The 18,116-nt window shown below is 51.5% G+C and overlaps 1 protein-coding gene across 1 annotated transcript in view; it reads right to left on the bottom strand.

Moving 5' to 3' along the window:
• Window positions 1-18,116, bottom strand: part of POU2F3 (POU class 2 homeobox 3) — a 41,865-nt gene that overhangs the window by 18,951 nt on the left and 4,798 nt on the right. The window contains exons 3-4 of the mRNA XM_053997038.1: window positions 17,855-17,923; window positions 5,909-5,943 (exon numbers count right to left, since the gene is read on the bottom strand). Coding sequence (XP_053853013.1) covers window positions 5,909-5,943; window positions 17,855-17,923 — 104 coding nt within the window. The remainder of the gene's footprint in view (window positions 1-5,908; window positions 5,944-17,854; window positions 17,924-18,116) is intronic.

Here is an 18,116-nt window from a genome sequence, read left to right as displayed (position 1 = left end):
CCCTCAAAAAAGATGCTGGGCCACCTGGATTGTGGCTGGCCGGTCACAGCCGTGCCTTGGGCTGAGTTTCTGGTGTGGAAAACAAGTTCTGTGACCCTTCAGACAGATCCATGAAACTGGGCCTTGTCCCTCGTGAGCACAGAAAGCATTTCCCGAAGGATGAGCAGGGAATTTGCACAAAGATCTCGGTCTCTCCCTCTCAGACACATCTGAAACAGCTCTACCAGGTATTTTGCCAAGGAAACAGGTGTAGGAATCACCTTGTAAATGAAGTTTGCCCTTTAAAAGCAGGAGAGCAGGAGTTTGGGAACGGACTTCAGCTGGATGTTAAGGAGCAGATAAAATGCAACCAACTCTGGGCTGTTGTCAACAAATTAATTCAGTGGTTTCAGTCCACCTCCTGAGAAAAACAATTAAAAAGGCCAAATCCTTGCTCCTAATTGCATCCCCCTTTCCCTTGCAAGTTCCCCTGGCCTGTTTTGGAGTTCATTCCCAGCGAGCTCATCTGAGGTGCCAGAACAAACCCAGCCTGAAGAAGGGGTTCCTCTGCATATTTGTCCTAAGCAAAGCAGGGCCAGATTTAGGCACAGAGGACTTTCCCTGGAGCCAGGGCTTTCTCTGATGCTTTCCCAAAGGGCTGCATTTCAATGAGGAGCCTGCACACAAACAAATTTATGCAATCAGCCTGTCCCTAGGACAGAGCAGGGAGACTTCAAAAGGGAAAGGCCAGGGCAGAGCTGAGCTTAGATCCAGTGTCAGGCGAGGCAGACACAAGGCCAGGCCTGATTTCCAGCCAGGGGAGGCTCAAGAGATGAAAAGCAGATGCAAGACTTAGGCTGATCCCCTGGGGCAATGGGGAGAAGAGAGAGTGAAATCTGAATTGATCCCCAGAGGGGAGAAGGAAGCAGGATGTGAACCTCCCCTTGAGAGGAGGGCAAAACAGGACTGGGATGGAAATCTGGAGGGCAGACTGAAACCTGAGCTACCCACGGGGAAAAGCCAAGCAGGAACAGCAATGACATCCAGGGAGCACATGAGATTAGGGGGAGGTGGGAACACGGAGCAGAATAAAAAACTATGAGAGAGATCCCCGGGGGGAGGGAAGCCCTGGTGCAGCGAAATTAAATGTGCAGGGAGTTTTGCATCCCAGATATTAATAACAAACTACCCAGCGAGTTAGGCCCTTCTCTGCACCTTCAAAAGGATGGAAGGGAGGAAGAACTTGTCTGTGGTTGAGCACAAGACGATGAATCAGAGGATGGGAGTCCATAACCCAGCTGTGCCAGGGAGCAGGCCCCTGGATTCCAGTACACCCCAATGTCCACGGGCAACTGGCCCATGAAGCATCCCCTGATCCCAGCTGCAATCACAGAGCTCAGCATCTTTGGGAAAAGCCAGGGAAGTCAGGCTGTGTCTGCAGGACACCTCCCCACCTTGCAGAGGCACCAAGGGATGCTAAATCCATTAGCACAGAGCCTTCAGACGTGTGGGTGGAAGGTACCAAACGAGGTCAGGGTGTTTATTAAGGGCACTGAAAAGGAGCCACCAGGGATTTCACATCTCAGGTGCAGTTTGCCCACTTTGAATTTCTCACATCGTGTGCCTACAGGACATCAGCTGTGGAGCCCTGAGATAACTCACCCTGGTACCTCAAAGCAACTGCTGGAAATCCCACACAAACCTCCAAAATTAAAGTTTCTCTGGGCAAGGACTGTCAGATATGAACAGAGCAGGGAGAGGAGTTAGACAAGGAGGTCCTGAGGGAAGGGAGCCCCTTCAGCACCTCTTGTGATAGAGCACAGCAGAAACACACAGGAGGCTTGACCTGGTTTTAGAAAGGAGGAAGTTTTCAACAGACTCAGCTGGAAAGGCTTTCTAGGAAGCCTGTTGGAAATCCATATCCTTACTACATCCCCTGACTGGGGTGAACCAAAGACAGCAAAGAACAGGAATAAAGAACCAACAGGAAAACTGAAGCTGGGCCTTGCTCAGGCACCTCAGTGCCTGCCTGTCTGTCCTAAACTTTGTCAAATCTCCCAGCCAGATCAGCTTCAGATTGATGTGATTGATGATAATGACAGGTTTGATAAACAAATGACAGCCTGTCCTGCAAGGTCAGCCTTTTGCAGGCATGAAGAGTGCCTGGCACATTTGGGTAGGGAGCAGAGGCAGATCCTGCCCAGCTCTGCTCACACAGTCAGCTGCATTTCAAGAGGGACAAAAACCAGTCAGCTTCATTTCAAGAGGGACAAAAACCAGTCAGATGCATTTCAAGAGGGACAAAAACCTGTCAGCTTCATTTCAAGAGGGACATCTCCCCTCCCAGCTCTGGAGAGCAGGGAGGGCTTGCAGAGGAGCTCTCATTCCCTCCTCTGGAAGGAGGAGAGCTGATCCTGCATTCCTCCCTGGACCAAGGTCCTGCCATCACTTCCCTGGCTCCAGCAGCTGTGCATTCTCCCCCTCCAGCTGTGGATGGATGCACACCACCGTGAGCTGGGCTCAGCCCTCACACCACTCACACAAGCCCTGGCACCTCCCAAAACCATCAGCCCTCCATCCGTGTGCGCATTGCAGCAGGCAGCATTATCCCAGGGCTTAGCTCCAGACACCTGGCTCTCCAGAGCAGCTACAAAAACAAACAACCCAGCGTTTCCTAAAGGGGAATTCAACCCCAGCAGTCCTGGGGAGACCGCAGCACCTGGGCAGGATCACCACACAGCCAGGCAGCCAGGAAAAGCTCCCACTGCAGCACTCCCAGCCCTTGTCCTGCTCCCATTGGAGGCAAATCTTGCCAGAGTCGCTCAGATCCGTCCCTGGCCACCATCCCAACCCGTCAGGAGGCAGATGTCCCCGTGCAGGCTGCCAGCACCGAAGGTGAAAGTTTATTGCTGTGCCTTTGCATTTCCCTCGCCATAAACAGGAAACAACCAGCATTAGACTCGCTAAATAAAAAAAGCCAAACCAGATAGGCAAGGCTGAAGATGCTGCTTTTTCCATCCACACCCTTTTCCCTCTCATTCACATACAAATTACTGTTGCATCCAGGTGGGAGGAGAGTTTGAAGAGGGGAGGGAAAGGGGGGGGAGAGCAGAAGTGTTTGCCAAATAGGCTGAGGGATCAGAGGGAGCTTTCTCATAAAGCACAGGGCTGACCCACAAACTGCTAGAAAACCTCAAACTCCGCAAGAGTTTCCCTCCCTCCCCGTTTGCAGGGTGAGAGCAGCCCCAGCAGGGAACTGGGAGGCAGGGAAGGGGTCTAACCAGGTCACTCCACCCTTCCCATCCCGCCTGGAGCACAACACGGGAGGGAGGGAGGGAGGGAAGCAGACCTGAAATGTAGGCCATCTACAAAGGCTGGGGGAGAGGCTTAAACGATGTGAGATTTATGATCTTCAAAGTGATTAGAGCCCAGCACTCCAAATAAAGGCAAAGAGAGCTCCTGTAGTCAGTTTGGAGTTGGGTTTCAAACCATCCTGCCCTGGCTTCGGTTTGAAAACTTGAATTGCAAGCTAACGAAAAAAAAAAAAAGACATCCAAAACCAACCTCAAACCCCAAACCAAATTAAAAAACCCACCAACCTCCACCCCTAATGAAAGAGCACAGCACCTGATTTTACATGAAAACACTTTGATATTTCCAGCTCTCCTCTCTTCCCTTTTTCCCGTCATTTGAAATCTATTTGCTGAATTGAGGATGAATTCACCAACAGCTGAGGTCAACCCTAAATGTGAGTGTGGAGCCCGTGTGCGTTCGGGCTCCTGCTCATTTAAGAGAATAATTTAAAATAATAATTATTATTTTAAATAACAATACTTCCAAATAGTAATTATTATTTTAAATAATAACGATTTAAAATCATTCTACCCATGGCCTTGGGAGGGCCAAGAGAGGGAGACAAAGAGCCACTTGCACAGGCCTGTGTCCACTCAGGGACTGCTACATCCCATCCCTGGCATCGCTGCAAACCCCTCTGGTGGGCTCCGGGGAATCAGAGCAGATTAGAAATAAAATAAAACAATAATACGAGCTCGTTCAAAGTCGTTTGCTTTTAAAACCTTGCTAAATCCCCAGCTAAGTTGGCTATTCAGTTACACAGACAAGGTGGAATAAATTAATTGGATTTTGTGGTGCCGTTTTGGTGGAGGGAGGAAAATTGAAGTGGAAACGCTGCAAAAACAACAACAAAAAAAAGAAACCAAAAAACCAAAAACCAAATGTAAAGCCAGATTTTCTTTTTAGGAGGAGGATATTTCTACTGCCTGCAAGCCTGGCTGCCCTCACAACTTGCCCAGCATCACTGAGAGGAACACAGAGGATGGTGGGTCAGATCAGCAGCGGGTGTAAATCAGCACAGCTCTCCTCGATTAACCCCAGCCCAGCTTCCAGCTCCAGCACCTTTGTGGCGTTGCCATGGGAGAAGTTTGCAGCGGGCACGGATCTCGTGCTCATTTCTATCTGCAAGGAATTTCCTTTTATCAGCCCTGGTGAGCAGATTGGATTCTTCTCCGGGCGGGTGCAGAGTGAGCCTGTGCTCTGGGCTGCAGACACAGGGCTTTTTGTTTGCAGCTGGGGATTCCAAAACCCTGGAAGATGGCTGAGCGTGTTAAGACACCTTTGGTAGGAAAGGGAGACCCACCCAGAGCTGGAGCAGCCAAAGCAAACAAACAAACAGCGGCGTGGCTGACATTTGTCACTGCACAGCCACCAAGGGAGGCTCGAGGCACAAAAAGGCACGTGGAGAACGTGGAGCTGCCCAGTGCTGCTCGCAGGGAGCCTTTGGGAAGGGTTGGAGCCCTTTGGGATTTGGGGAATGCACATGGGAAGTGCTGTGCCAACATCACCCTCAAGTCTGTGCGTGGAGTCACAGCCCCTTCTGCATTGCTGGCTGCAGCTCCCACCCCGCAGCCCCTGGAGTCCTGGGCAGTGTTTGGCTCTCCAGGCTCCTCTTTTCCTTGCCAGGGCTCAGTCCAGCTCTGCTGGCCACAGGAGGCCTCAGCTCTGAGCTCAGAGAGCATTTTCCTGAAATCTCAGCGTGGTTTGGGCTGGAAGGAGCCTTAAAGCTCATCCCATCCCACCCTGCCATGGGCAGGGACACCTTCCCCAGGCTGCTCCAAGCCCCAGTGTCCAACCTGGCCTTGGGCACTGCCAGGGATCCAGGGGCAGCCCCAGCTGCTCTGGGCACCCCGTGCCTCCCCACCCTGCCAGCAGAGCTGTGTCTGCACAGCTCCAAGGGCTCCAGAGGGCTGTCACCTCCTGGTGTGACACTCAGGGATTTTCAGAGCCACTCAGGAAGGTCTGCAGGCACTCCTGGAGCCAGGGAATGCTTTCAGCTGGACAAAGCAGGGGGAGAAGAGCACACACAGCAGGGACACGGCACCTCAGCTGCTCCTTTTGCAACTGGGGTTTGCTTGCCCCATATTTTTATCTGCTGCCTTGCAGACAGGAATTTGACCTGTGCACTCCAAGAGCTCAAACCAGGTCATTTTTAGTGCTGGCTGACACTCCTGAGTCAGCCCCGTGCCTTTGTCCCCGCACACCACGGAGCTGCCAGTGCCAGTGTCACAGCACTGGGGCTTTGGGGAGGGATTTGTACCCTTGCCACCATAACTGAGGTGCTTTTTGTTTCTAAATGATGATCCAAAAATTTGTAAAAGCCAGAAAACCCCTCAAGCAAATGGTCATTTAAAGGAACTCTCTAATTAGCTGAACTTCTATGAATTAGGGAGAGGGAAAGCAGAGGTGTAATCTGGCTTTGTGTCCCACAAGGGGAACTGGGAAGAAATTCTGTGGTCTGCTTAATGGCAGCTTCTGACCTAACAGTTTTTATCTCCTTGCAGCATGATGAGCAGGTAAAAAACAGCCACTTCAGAAAGGAGGAGAACACCTGGGAAGCCAGGGAGCATCTTACCTGCCTGTTAAAGTCCAGCCCATTCTGTTCATTCCCTACAACGAAACAAAGAGAAAAACATCTCAGTATTAATGACAGTCAGCACTGGTGGGAGCTTTCCAGAGCCTGGGACACACATAACCAAAAAATTGGCCCTGGGAGAGCAGGGAGAGGAGGAGGAAGGCGCAGAAATGGAAGGATGAAGGCTTCTGCAGCATTTTGGTGGTGCCAGCCTTTTGCTGAGGGATAATAAAAGTGTTCCTGCCTGGGAGATACGGGAAAGCACGAGGGAGATTCCAGCAGAGGTGAGCTGGAGGACATCACGAATCTGCAGGGGAGTGCAGGGCTGACTGTGGGAAAGGCCAGCAAACAGGTGGCCAGGGCTGCTCACCCGGGATCTTCAGGAACCCGCGTGGCACCGGGTAATTACGGCATCTCTGGAGGAACACAGGGTGCCGTGGGGTTGTGCTCAAGAGGCGTCTCCTTGATTCCAAAAGAGATTGGCAGGCACAGGGGGAAAAATCAGACAGGTTTCAGCCTGAAGGTACCGCACAGGCCCTCACTCATTCCCCTTTGATGATAAACATCCCCCCCCCCCACATCACACCTGCCAAATTCATCAAGAACATCACAGAGCAAAGGTTGTGCTCTCCACAGATCTGAATGCTTTAAGGGATTCCACGAAGCTCTCGAGCTGCAGAGGCAACCCCAAGACACCCCTTCCCTTTGCAGCACATCCCCCAGGCCTTTCCCTGCCAGTCCAGCCCGAGTTTGTGATAAAGAGCCTGGAATGGTTCACATCCCACCGGCACAACCCCCCAGGCCTCCCGCTCCTGCTGTTTTTTCCAGGGTAACGTTCCCCACGCAGCAGAGCCTGTGCCCTGTGATCTGATCAAGCTCCAACACATCGTGTTTTCCAGCAGCTCAGGGCTCCTGCAAAGAGCCTGGGAGAGGCTGTGCAGGCAGGAGGGCAAATCCAGCTCTCCCATGGACTTTCCTCAACTGAACAAGCCTTTATCCTTTCCCAGCACATATTTTTCCATGCAGAGTATTCCCAGGTGAATCAGCGTGGATGCTGAGGGGGAGTGTGCTTGGTACAATTATCCACGGCTGGCAAAACATTGGAGAGTCAGGGATAACAGAGCTTCGTGGCTGCTCTCTGCTGTCTAGAAACAGCCCTGGAGATTTAATCTGTGACATTTAAAAAGCACTGACTGTGGAAGCAGAGCTGTGGGGCTGTGCTGTCGAGCAGGGCCACGGCAGAATGAGCTGCTGCCCCCTCAATTTGACATCTCCTCACCCTCTGCACCCCAACCAGCTCTGAGGTGCCCTCTCAATTTGAAATCTCCATCTCCTCACCCTCTGCACCCCAACCAGCTCTGAGCTTCCCCCCCCAGTTTGAGATCTCCTCACCATCCACACCCTAACCACCTCTGAGCTGCCCCCTCAGTTTGAGATCTCCATCTCTCCTCACCATCCACACCCCGACCAGCTCTGAGCCCTCTCCCCCAGCCTGGCTGCATGTCTGCCCTGCTCTTCCTGCCTTTCTCCCATCCTGCTGTCTCCCAGCATTTTCCCTCCCCAATCTCAGCCCTTTATCTCTTTCCCCCGTGTAATTCCCTCGTTCCAACCCCCTCTGCTCCCTGTCCAGCTCTCTCCAGCTGCTGCCTCCCCAGGAATGGGGTTCATTCATTGCGTTCCAGCCCCAAAAGCCAAGGAGGGCACATCCAGCGATGGGAATGCTGATAGTGTTAATGGGTGATCACAATCAGCATCCACACACCTGAGCAGGACCGCAGGAGCATCTTCAAGGCCTGCAGTTCCTACCTTTGAAACCCCCACGGGGTGGAGGGGGGGGGTGTTTGATGCGATCTGGAGGCAGCAGCTGAAGAGAAGCAAAGCCAGGAGGGAAGGAGGAAATAAAAATTCCCAGCTGCTAAAATAGAACAGGAAGGAAAAGGTAATCTCCTGGTTCCTTGCAGACAGGAGTTTCACTCACGTTCGGTGGTGATGAGGCAAGATTCAAAGAGCTGCAGGGGAATCCCTGGTCCCCGTGACGATGGCTGAGTCACCACCATTCACCCCAAAACTTGGAACCCGAGAGGTGCAGCTGGAACGGAGCTTCCCTGCACAGCCCCACACCCTCCAGCACAGCCTTTCCCCTCTCCCCATCTCTTCCTTTTCCCTCCCTCCACAAGCTCCTGCAGCTGAGACACTCAGACCTTTCCTTTCTCCTACCAAGTCACACACAGCATCCTCCAAGTCCCTGCAGATCAACAGTGGGGGGGATTTGGGAGCACCCCACCAGGAATTCTGTGCCAGCTGAGCAAATATTCCTGAACCTGGCACTAACTGGGGTGTCTAAGCCTGAGGGAGCTGCCTGGGCAGACAGAAGGAGCATTAGGCACCTCCAGAGGCCATTCCTGCCCCTATCTGAGCCACGCATCTTCCTGGCATGAACGGCCCTCTGGAGAGGACAATTCCTCCTGGCTGACTCCAAAGGGACCCAGGGGCAACCAGTTCAGCCTTAGGTGTCCAAGAGGGAGAGATTTAAAACCGGGAGGGGTGATTTCTGCTGCCCGTGGTTATGTAAATGGGAGCTGGATACACAAATCTCTGCAGGACCGATGAGTGTTTGGGCACAGATTTATTTGCAAACAAATCTGGGCCCCTTTTTTTTTTTGTTTCAGTAAATGTAAGAGTCAAGTGATTGCAGCTGCGAGCCAAAGCTTGGGTGTGATGGGGATAACAACTCTCCTTTTTCAGTTGAACTGTAACTTTCCTCCAAATGTTTTATAAAAATAGCCTCAGTTTCCTCCCGGTTTCTGTCAACATCAGGACTCACACTGCAGCAGTCATTTCTCTCCTTAAAGGAACGAGCTGTTCAAACAATCTGCACTTAAGATTTAATCTTTTCTAGCTCCAGGAGATAAAAAGGAAGAAAAGTGTAAGTGGCAGCAGATTCTCTCTCCTGCTGCAAACTGCCAGAACTCCACTCATTTTAATGGAGCTTCAGCCCAGCCAACAACTTGATTTTTTTTTTTTTTTGCTGCACGAGCCAGACACAATGGCATCCAGAACCTCCAGAATCTGCTAGATCAGTCCTCCCCTTCCCGAAATTCCACAAGGCTGGGGAAGCCCTGGGATTTCAATGGGGAAAGGCAGCTTGGAGCCCCTACAATTCCCAGCAGCTCGCCCATCACCAAGGCTTCACCCTGCGGTTCGGGGTGCTTGGGGGAGCAGTGATAAGCTCAGCTGGCTCCCCGAGCCCGGCAGGCCAGGGTTGTGCTGCTCTCCTTGGTTCACCTGGCAGCTGTTTTGCATAGCCCTGGCACCAGATCTGGTGCGAGTTTGCCTGGGGAGGTTTCTCTGGGGATGGGAGCAGCGCAGCAGTTCCGGGCAGTTCCCCCCACCCGCTGCCATTCCCTGGAAAACCCAGGGAGAGGGATCCACGGGGAGCAGCAGAGCTGCAGAGCCAGTCCGGCCCTGCAGGATAAAAGCACCCTAATGGGGGAAAAGGAAAATCAGGGTGGCCTTCATCTTCACACGGGCAGCCACAGGCGGGTGTCACCTCCAGGGAGGGACACCAGCAGGGCTCATCCCTCTTCCCAGGTGCACTCTGAACTCACCCCACGCTCCGGAGGGCCAGGGGGATGGGGAGGTGATCCCAGCCTTCAGCGGGTGTTGGGGAATTCCTGCAGGGAATCGGTTTGCTGCTGCACATTTGGGAGGGAGATGGGGAGCGGCTGAAGGGCGCTGGGGGAGCAGTGCCAGGCAGGCACCAGGCAGGGGGTTCGGCTGCCTGGGCTGAGGTGCTGAAACTTTCAGGTGCCTCACTGGGAGCCAATTGCTCCAGGCTCCCTTTGCAGAGGAAGCAGGAGCTTCCAGAGGGCAATTCCTCTCGCCCCCAGAGATAGATGGCACAGGCATGAATCACCCTCTGGAGATCCCTGCTTCCAGCAGGGACTGCCTGGGGTGAGCAGGTCAGGCTGCAGCCTCAGAGGATCCAATATCTAAAATTAAGATTAATCTCACCTATCCTGGAGATTTTAGCACCCCATCTGAGGCAGCACAATGCCACAGGAGATTGGCAGAGCGGGCTGGGTGCAGGGTGCCTTTCAAGGGGCATTTCTGATAAATTCACTGGTTCAAATCTCTCGCCTCAAACAAGGTGTGAAGTTAAGAGATTGCCCAAGTGCTGGTAGAGAAAAGAGTGGCAGTTACTGCAAGTATAGCCAGTACTTGTCCCACAAGCTGTAAATGAAGCCAAATGTTCACCTGCACTGAAGGAATAAGCCAAACAAGATATTCAGCATGAAATACTCCTCAGGATTTCCACTGATTTTGGAAATTCAGGCAAAAACCAAGGCATAGACTTCATGCTGCTGTTCCCAGCAGCCACGCCAACGTTTCCCAGAACCAGAAGAGGCCCTGAGCACTGGGAGCTCCCTTAAGTCACTTTTTCCCCATGGAGTGGCCACCCCTGATTCCCTCCTGCTCCCACCAGCACTGGGAGGAGCAGGAACTGCAGCTGAGCAGGCACCAGGCAATTCCCTGGATTCCCACGTGCCCTGCTGGGATGCTTGATGCTCCCAAGGCACTTAAAAAGTGCTTTGTAAAGTGTGAGCAGGATGGGGAGTTTCTGAGGCAGCCAGGTAGAGCTGCAGTTTTAATCTGAACTCTTTGCTCCGAAGACACAAAAGCCCCAAACCATCAGAGCATCTCCACGGGAAAGCCAAGGCTGGTGAGCAAAAGTGAATCTTGTGCTGACTCAGACAGCTCCAGACTCCAGGGGCAGCTTTCACTGAACACTCAAGTGCTTCATTTGGCTGGAAACCCCTGGGTTATAAAAATGCCTTCCCTTTGTCAGCAGTGCCTCAGAGAAACCCCGAGCCCCAGGTCCCTCTGCAGCCCCTTCGTGTGGGGCAGGGCGAGGGGGAGAGCAGGACAGCCAGTGTGGGAGACTTGGGCACCTTCCAGAAGCAAACCCGAGGGCAGCAGTTGTTCCCACGGAAAACATTTCACCTGCAGGTGCTGGGAGAGGGCAAGTCTCTTCTCCTAGACCAGAGGCAAGAGGCAGATCAGACCAGCTCTTCCTTTGCCCCTCTAATTCAAGTCAAACCAGCCTTTTGTTCCCCTTTCCCCTCCCCATCCTTTTTTATCCTCTTCCATAATGGGATGTTTAAGAAAAAAAAATAAAATAACCCAACCTCAAACCCTAATCACCTTCATTTGAATTTCAAATATCCCCCTCCTGGCCTCCCCCACGCCCCAACTGACTCGGAGCTGGGAATATGGAAATTTCTCCTGCTTGCCTTAAATGTGGCTGTGCTATGAAAATCATCAGCCTTATGCAAATCCCGAGCAGCCCCAATTGCCATAGCAACCAGCTGTTTCCAGCCCAACTGCTGCAGCTTTCATTTACCCGGGACTTGTCCTGGGGCTGTGCATGGCTGCAGGGGGAAGAGACCAGAGAAATCCTGGAGGCTTTGAGGAAAGTTTCACGAGGGAGAGCCAGCCTTGGGGAGCAAAGGCGTAGCCCAGCACTGAGCTCGGCGTGGGGCCGGGAGAGGCCAAGTTTCCTCAAAAGACTTTGGCCTGGCAAGCTGCTTCCAGCCCGAGCTGAGGAGGGAACTACAAAAGGCAGAAGGAAAAAAAGCTCCAAGAAAAAAAACAAAAAAAAAACAAACAAAAAAAACCAAACACTACCAAGCTGGGAGACAGCACGGGCTGAGCACCTCCCAGCCCAATCTGCCATCCCTTGGCTGTGCTGGATGCTTTCACCTGAGCTAGGGGCTGACACAGAGGCCAGAACCTCCAAACCTTACCCCAGCGTGATCCATCCTTTGGAAGGATCCATCCTTTGGAAGGATCCACCTTCCAAAGAGGCTCTAGCCCATGGCAATGCCACAAACCTCCCCAGAGCCCAGCAGAGGTCAGGGCCCAGCACCTGCAGACAGCTCCCAGCCTGCAAAAAGGTGCGAGAAGAGAGCAGGACTCTCACCTGGGAGCTGAGGGCTGAATCCAGTCTGGGGCAGAGGCAGACTGAGGCAAAGTCTCTGATTTTCCATCTGCCCTGGCACGGGTTGAATGCAAGCTGCGCTGGCACTGGGAGGGGATTTGGCTGCGCTGGGAGCTCTGGTGTCCAGTTTCAGAGCTGCCCTGGCTCTGTCCCCACTGCCAGGGGACCCGAGGTGTCCTGGCAGCAGCAGAGGAAGGGCTCCCCTTGCCACGGGATGGAGGTGGGGATGAAGGATGGCATCCACGGGGATGGGTGTCACAGCAGGGTCTCCTCAGAAGGGACACCGAGGAGCAGACACATCACAGCCCCTCGGTGCTTGATTTCCTTGAGGTTTAAAGGGAAGGGTCTTTCTTAGTCCCAAAGATACCTGCACTAGTGCTCTCAGGGGGGGCTGAGGGCAGAACTCACAGCTGTCTGAGGGGCAGCTCCAATCTCTGCTCTCTGTGACCCAGGGCACGGCTGGAGCTGTACCAGGGGAATTTGGGATGGATCTCAGGGAAAGGTTCTTCCCCTCAGAGGGTGCTGGGCACTGCCCGGGCTCCCCAGGGAATGGGCACAGCCCCGAGGCTGCCAGAGCTCCAGGAGTGTTTGGACAGCACTCCCAGGGATTTTGGGGTGTCTGAGCAGGGCCAGGAGCTGGACTGGATGATCCTGTGGGTCCCTCCCAGCTCAGGACATTCCGTGATCCTAAAGCACTCAGAAAAGTTACCCAAGCTGCCATGGCCACCAAGAGGCCAGAGCTCCACCAACCCACCCAGCCACTCTTCTGTCCCCGTCCCCTTCCCCTCCAGCTCCCAGGCTCAGCCACAGAATCAAAAAATCCCCAGGCTGGAAGAGACCTTCAAGGTCATCGAGTCCAACCCAGCCCCAGCAGCTCAACTGAACCCTGGCACCCAGTGCCACATCCAGGCTTTGTTAAACACACCCAGGGATGGTGACTGCACCTCCCCGGGCAGAACATTCCAGAACTTTATCACCCTTTCTGTAAAAAACTTTTTCCTAATATCCAACCTGTATTTCCCTTGGCACAGCCAATCCCCCCATCCCAGGTGATGCCTCAGGTTTGAGCTTTTCTATTTTTCAGATTCTGAGCTGCTTCAGTGTGTGGGTCTGGGCTTCACATGAGGGGATGAAGAGCTCTCTGCACAGAGCAGGGAGACAAAACAATTCCTGCTCCAGCTGGGCACCAAGGACAAATGATCCAAACCTCAGGCCCAAGAGCACAAACAGCGTGGGCTGGAGAGAGAAAAACAAGCAGGATGGGAGTGCCTGGGCTAAAGCTGGAATGGGACAATGAACTGCAAGGTGCAAATGGAGCAGAGCTGATCCCAGTGAGAGCCCCCGGGAGCGCTCGTGCATTTTGGGACCATTTTGGTTCATCTTGGGTTCATTTTGTGGCCATTTTGGTTCATCTTGGGTTCATTTTGGGACCATTTTGGTTCATCTTGGGTTCATTTTGGGACCATTTTGGTTCATCTTGGGTGCAGCCCTGGCTGGGCTCTGGTGCTGCCCAAGGTGGATCCTTGGAGGAGATCCTTTGAATCAATCCCTGCTTTATTCTGTAGCTCTGCCCAGCTCTGCTCTAGGCCAGCCTGCACAAGGCACCCCAGGAGCCACCCAAACCCTCCCCACAGGGCTGCAGGGCTGTCCCGTGGGGCACCCCACATCCCCCCAGAGCTGGGGTGCCCAGCACAGCCAGCCCTGCTGGCAGGGCCCAGCTCCCCGGGTTACAGGGTGGGGAGGGAAGATGCTCGTGCTGCCTGCAGCTATTCCCTTCCCCGTGGTTGTGTTTGAAGCGCTTCCCTATCGCCCTTTTTGTAAAAGCTTTGGCTTCCCCCCCATAGCCTCAACAGATGAAATCAAAGGGAAGTAGCTCGGCTTGGTGTAACCTGTTTTGATGGAGGAGATAACCGGGGAACAAGTGTCTGACACAAACAAACAGACAGACAGGGGCAAGTCCCACCTCAGCGTTCTGTTGCATCAGATACCGAGGGCTTAGATAAACCACAAGAAGGGGGAGATCTCTGCCCCCGGGGCTGCAGGACCAGGGGCGACACTCGGCACTGCCAAGCCCCCACAGTTCCCATCAAAAAAATCAGCGCGGAGCTCGCTGGCATGGCTTTCATCAGTTTAAAAAAGATGAAAAGAGCTCCGAGCCAAGCAGAAAACTCGCTGCTCTTCGTTACCCCCCATGGAGGCTCGCCTGGGAGCCCAGCCCCGCTGCCAAGGCTTGGAATCACACAGGGAAAGGGGAAAAGGACCCTAAAAGCTGAGGGATAATCCCTGCTCAGCCTGCCCCGCACCCCTGGGTGATGGGGAAGGCAAACCAACCCTCGTGGGGGCAACTGGTGCCCGTTCCCCCCTCGCACACATGATTAAAAAAATTCAGAGCTGAACTAAAGGGAATATTAGCATTCGCAGGGCTGGGCAGTGAGAACCCTTACAAATTATATATTTTTTAAATGATGGTTTATAAAATGGCATGATTTCACTGTAACCGGTAGATTTGCAATCAAAAAATAACAAGTTTCTGGAGAATATCTTTTTTAAAAGCCCTGAAACATTTTCAGTGGAATTGGTATGGATGAAAAGAAAAAAAAAAAAAAAAGCACTGAGCTCTCCAAACCTCCTACGAAAGGCAAACGATTTTAACAATTTTCTCAAAAAAGAAAATCCCCCACAATTATTTCAAACACTTTCAAAGTAGAACAATGCCCCAAATTACCCCTTTTTTTTTCCCCCTTCTAAGCCTGGAATTGGCGGGGATATGAAAGGATGAGATTATGCCTTTGCTACTGACACTTCCCATCAGATCTTTAGGCATCAGTTTTAGATCAAGGGCTTGGTTTACACAAGCATTTTGGTACTTAATTCCCTCATTTTTCCTTTTCATTTTCTTTTTTTTTTTTTTCCCCTAAGTTCTTGGAGCCAGCCCGCATCTTTTGGTGATGAAAAACCTTTGGGTACCCGCACCTAGGAGGATTTCTAGGTGTAATATTGTTAATTTTCTAAGAGACCTCTCCTTTTGGGGGGGAAACGCGGCTCCTGGGGAACCTGGCCTAATTCAGTAGGAAATGGGAAATTCAATTAATGAGTCATCAGAAAACACGCGGAGCCTTTTCCCACATGAAGCAGGCAACCAAAACACGCCGCTATTAGGAGCTGCAGTAAATATTCCTCTAACAATGCGTGCACAAAAACTTCCCGGGAAGCTCGGCACAAAGAGAGCTTGGTTGTTTATAAACAGAAAGGGCTGAAAGGAGCGAGAAAACAACGCGGGGAAGGCGCGCAGAGGGTTTGGGTGGAATACCAGAGCTACACCTTGGGCAGGTGAGTGAGGGGTGACGCCACCCCCCGAGGGTCCTACAAGGTGTCCCCAAGGGTGGCACCTCAGCAGGGGTTGTGCTTCCTGCTGGGGATCCCCCAAAGAACATCCTGACATTCTGCAGTGTCTCCTTTCCCAAAAGAAACAAAAAAAAAATCACCGGGACAGCCTCAGAAAAAAAAAAATTAAAAATAAAAAAATGACAGGGACAGCCTCAGAAAAAAAAATTAAAAATAAAAAAATCACTGGGACAGCCTCAGAAAAAAATCAAAAAATGACCAGGAGAGCCTCAGAAAAAAAAAAATAAAAATAAAAAAATGACAGGGACAGCTTCATTAAAAAAAAAATTAAAATCAAAAAAATGACCAGGACAGCCTCAGAAAAAAATCAAAAAATCACCAGGACAGCCTCAGAAATAATTTAAAAAACTGTCACCGAGATAGCCTCACAAAAAAAATCAAAAAATCAAAAAAGTCACCAGGACAGCCTCAGAAAAAAAAAAAAAATCATCACTGAAATAACCTCAGAAAAAAAATCAAAAAATCAAAAAAATCACCGGGACAGCCTCGCAAAAAAATCCAAAAATCACTGGGACACCCTCAGCAAAAAAAGCGATTTAAACAGGTTCTTTGTGCCGCTCTTTGCAAATGAAGGAGATTTACTCGTCCTGATTTCCCTGCTTGATTTGAAGGCTCTGAGAGCGCAGCCAACGCTGCCGCGAATATTTTTTGTTATTTTCAAACAAATTGACTTCACTGTTCTGCTTTCTTTTCTCAATTACCACTAAAAAGAGGCGCTGCAGCTTGCAGGTAGTGACTGTCTGGGATGCTTAAGCTGAAAAAAAAAACCCGTATTTTATCCAACCAAATGTGCTGCCAGCTTCTGGTTTAACATTTCTGACTCCAACAGCACCGGCCAGAGCCTCCCACTACATTTAATAACAGCCAATACCAGAATTAAATCCTCATTTTCCTTAATCTTGATTAATTCTGCCACCCATCAGTGAGTGCTAAATATTTCAGTTCCCAGTTTAAGGCCCTGTCTCAGGGATTTTTGGAGGAGCTTGGGGAGTTGGGGATGTGCTTGGTGCTCGTTTATCCCAAACCCCAATTTTGGGGTGATTTGAGAGCCCCGAGCAGGAGCTGAGCTGGCCAAAGTCAATCAGAGTTCATGGATGTGGATAGAACCAGATTTTATCTCTATTTTAGATTTTGTCAAATATCCCAGTTAACATGCAAGAGCACAGAGGATTTCTAAACCAAAGGGTGGGGTTAGTCCCTTTAAAACCTGGAGTTCTCTTGCTTACCCAAAATCTCTTTTTTTTCCCTAAGTTATCTCAAATTTTATAAGAGGAAAACCATTCCATGCAAGGTTTTCACCTGCTCTTACACACCCCCTTGGCCTTCATTTCTCAGAGAATATTTGATTCCTCTCCATTTTCTCCACCAGTTTTTGTTTCGAAAGGTGTTGATTTCTAAGCCTGTAGCACAGCTTTTAACAATCTTAATTTGCTGTACCTAGTGGGTGCTGAAATGATTTCTTGTTGTTGCTCATTTGCCTAAAAAGGGATGTGACCATGGCCCTTTGGGAAATTACAGGGCTCGGGCCTCGTATTCAAATCTCACTTCAGGCAGCCCGAAAGCACAAACCTGATTTTTCAGGTGCCTGTTACACCTGGCAGTGGGCAAACCTGGCAGAAATCAGTGCTCACACCATCACTGGCATCTTCAAAGGATCACCCTGTGCCTCAGCTTCCCAGATCCAAGGAATTTGGGGGATCCGTGGAGGAGCCGGCGCCTGCACAGCGTCAGGTGTGAGGTGAGAAACCCGATCACGCCTCTCCGTCCGCTTGTGCTGGAACTCCCGAATTGGATTTGATTATTCCCAAAGTCCCTCCCATTTTTACACACACACACGCAGAGAGCCCAAAAAAAGGCTGTTTTCCCTAAGGAAAAGCTCCTTGCACAAACCCTGTGGATACAGAGCTAAGCTGGGTGCACCAGGACTGTTCCAAAGCCATTATTGCTGTGGCAGAGGCGGGAGCGAAATTCCATGTCAAACCTGCTGGGGACACTGGGGAGGCACTCTGTGAGCGAAATTCCATGGCAAACCTGCTGGGGACACTGGGGAGGCACTCTGTGAGCGAAATTCCATGGCAAACCTGCTGGGGACACTGGGGAGGCACTCTGTGAGCCAATTTCCATGTCAAACCCGCTGGGGACACTGGGGAGGCACTCTGTGAGCGAAATTCCATGTCAAACCCGCTGGGGACACTGGGGAGGCACTCTGTGAGCGAAATTCCATGGCAAACCCGCTGGGGACACTGGGGAGGCACTCTGTGAGCGAATTTCCATGGCAAACCTGCTGAGGACACTGGGGAGGCACTCCGGGATTCGCTGCTGTCACACAGGAGGGATCTTGCCTCGCTGATCAAGATACCAACGCAATCCTAGCCCAGAGCACATTCCTGATCAACTCCCAGGCTGCAAGAGCAGCAACAGGAGCCCAGAAAAAGCATGGGGAAAAACTTCCAACGTCCACATTCCCTCTTTTTTCTTTTTTTTCTTTTTCTTTTCTTTCCCCTCTCTCTCCTGCCCCTGCCACCCCAGACCCTCCTTACCTGGCTCCACCTGGTCAGGTTCGTGCCGGCTGTCTGTGGAATCTGCTGCATCCCCGCTCATCTTGATCTCTGGGAAAGGAGGCACAACTGATTTTAATAACAGGTCACAGTCCCAGGCAACAGGCACATGTGGCTTCCACTAAACAGCACAAATGAATGTGTGTAATTATAATAAACCATCAGACTTTCAAATTTCTGATTCCTCAACATCCAGGCACTAGAATATTCATCAGCTCTGAGGATGCACTTTCCCTCCTGTTGC

The sequence above is a fragment of the Vidua macroura genome, chromosome 22 (assembly GCF_024509145.1).
Source record: "Vidua macroura isolate BioBank_ID:100142 chromosome 22, ASM2450914v1, whole genome shotgun sequence".
Taxonomy (NCBI): domain Eukaryota; kingdom Metazoa; phylum Chordata; class Aves; order Passeriformes; family Viduidae; genus Vidua; species Vidua macroura.
This window is presented reverse-complemented; position numbering and strand designations above follow the sequence as displayed.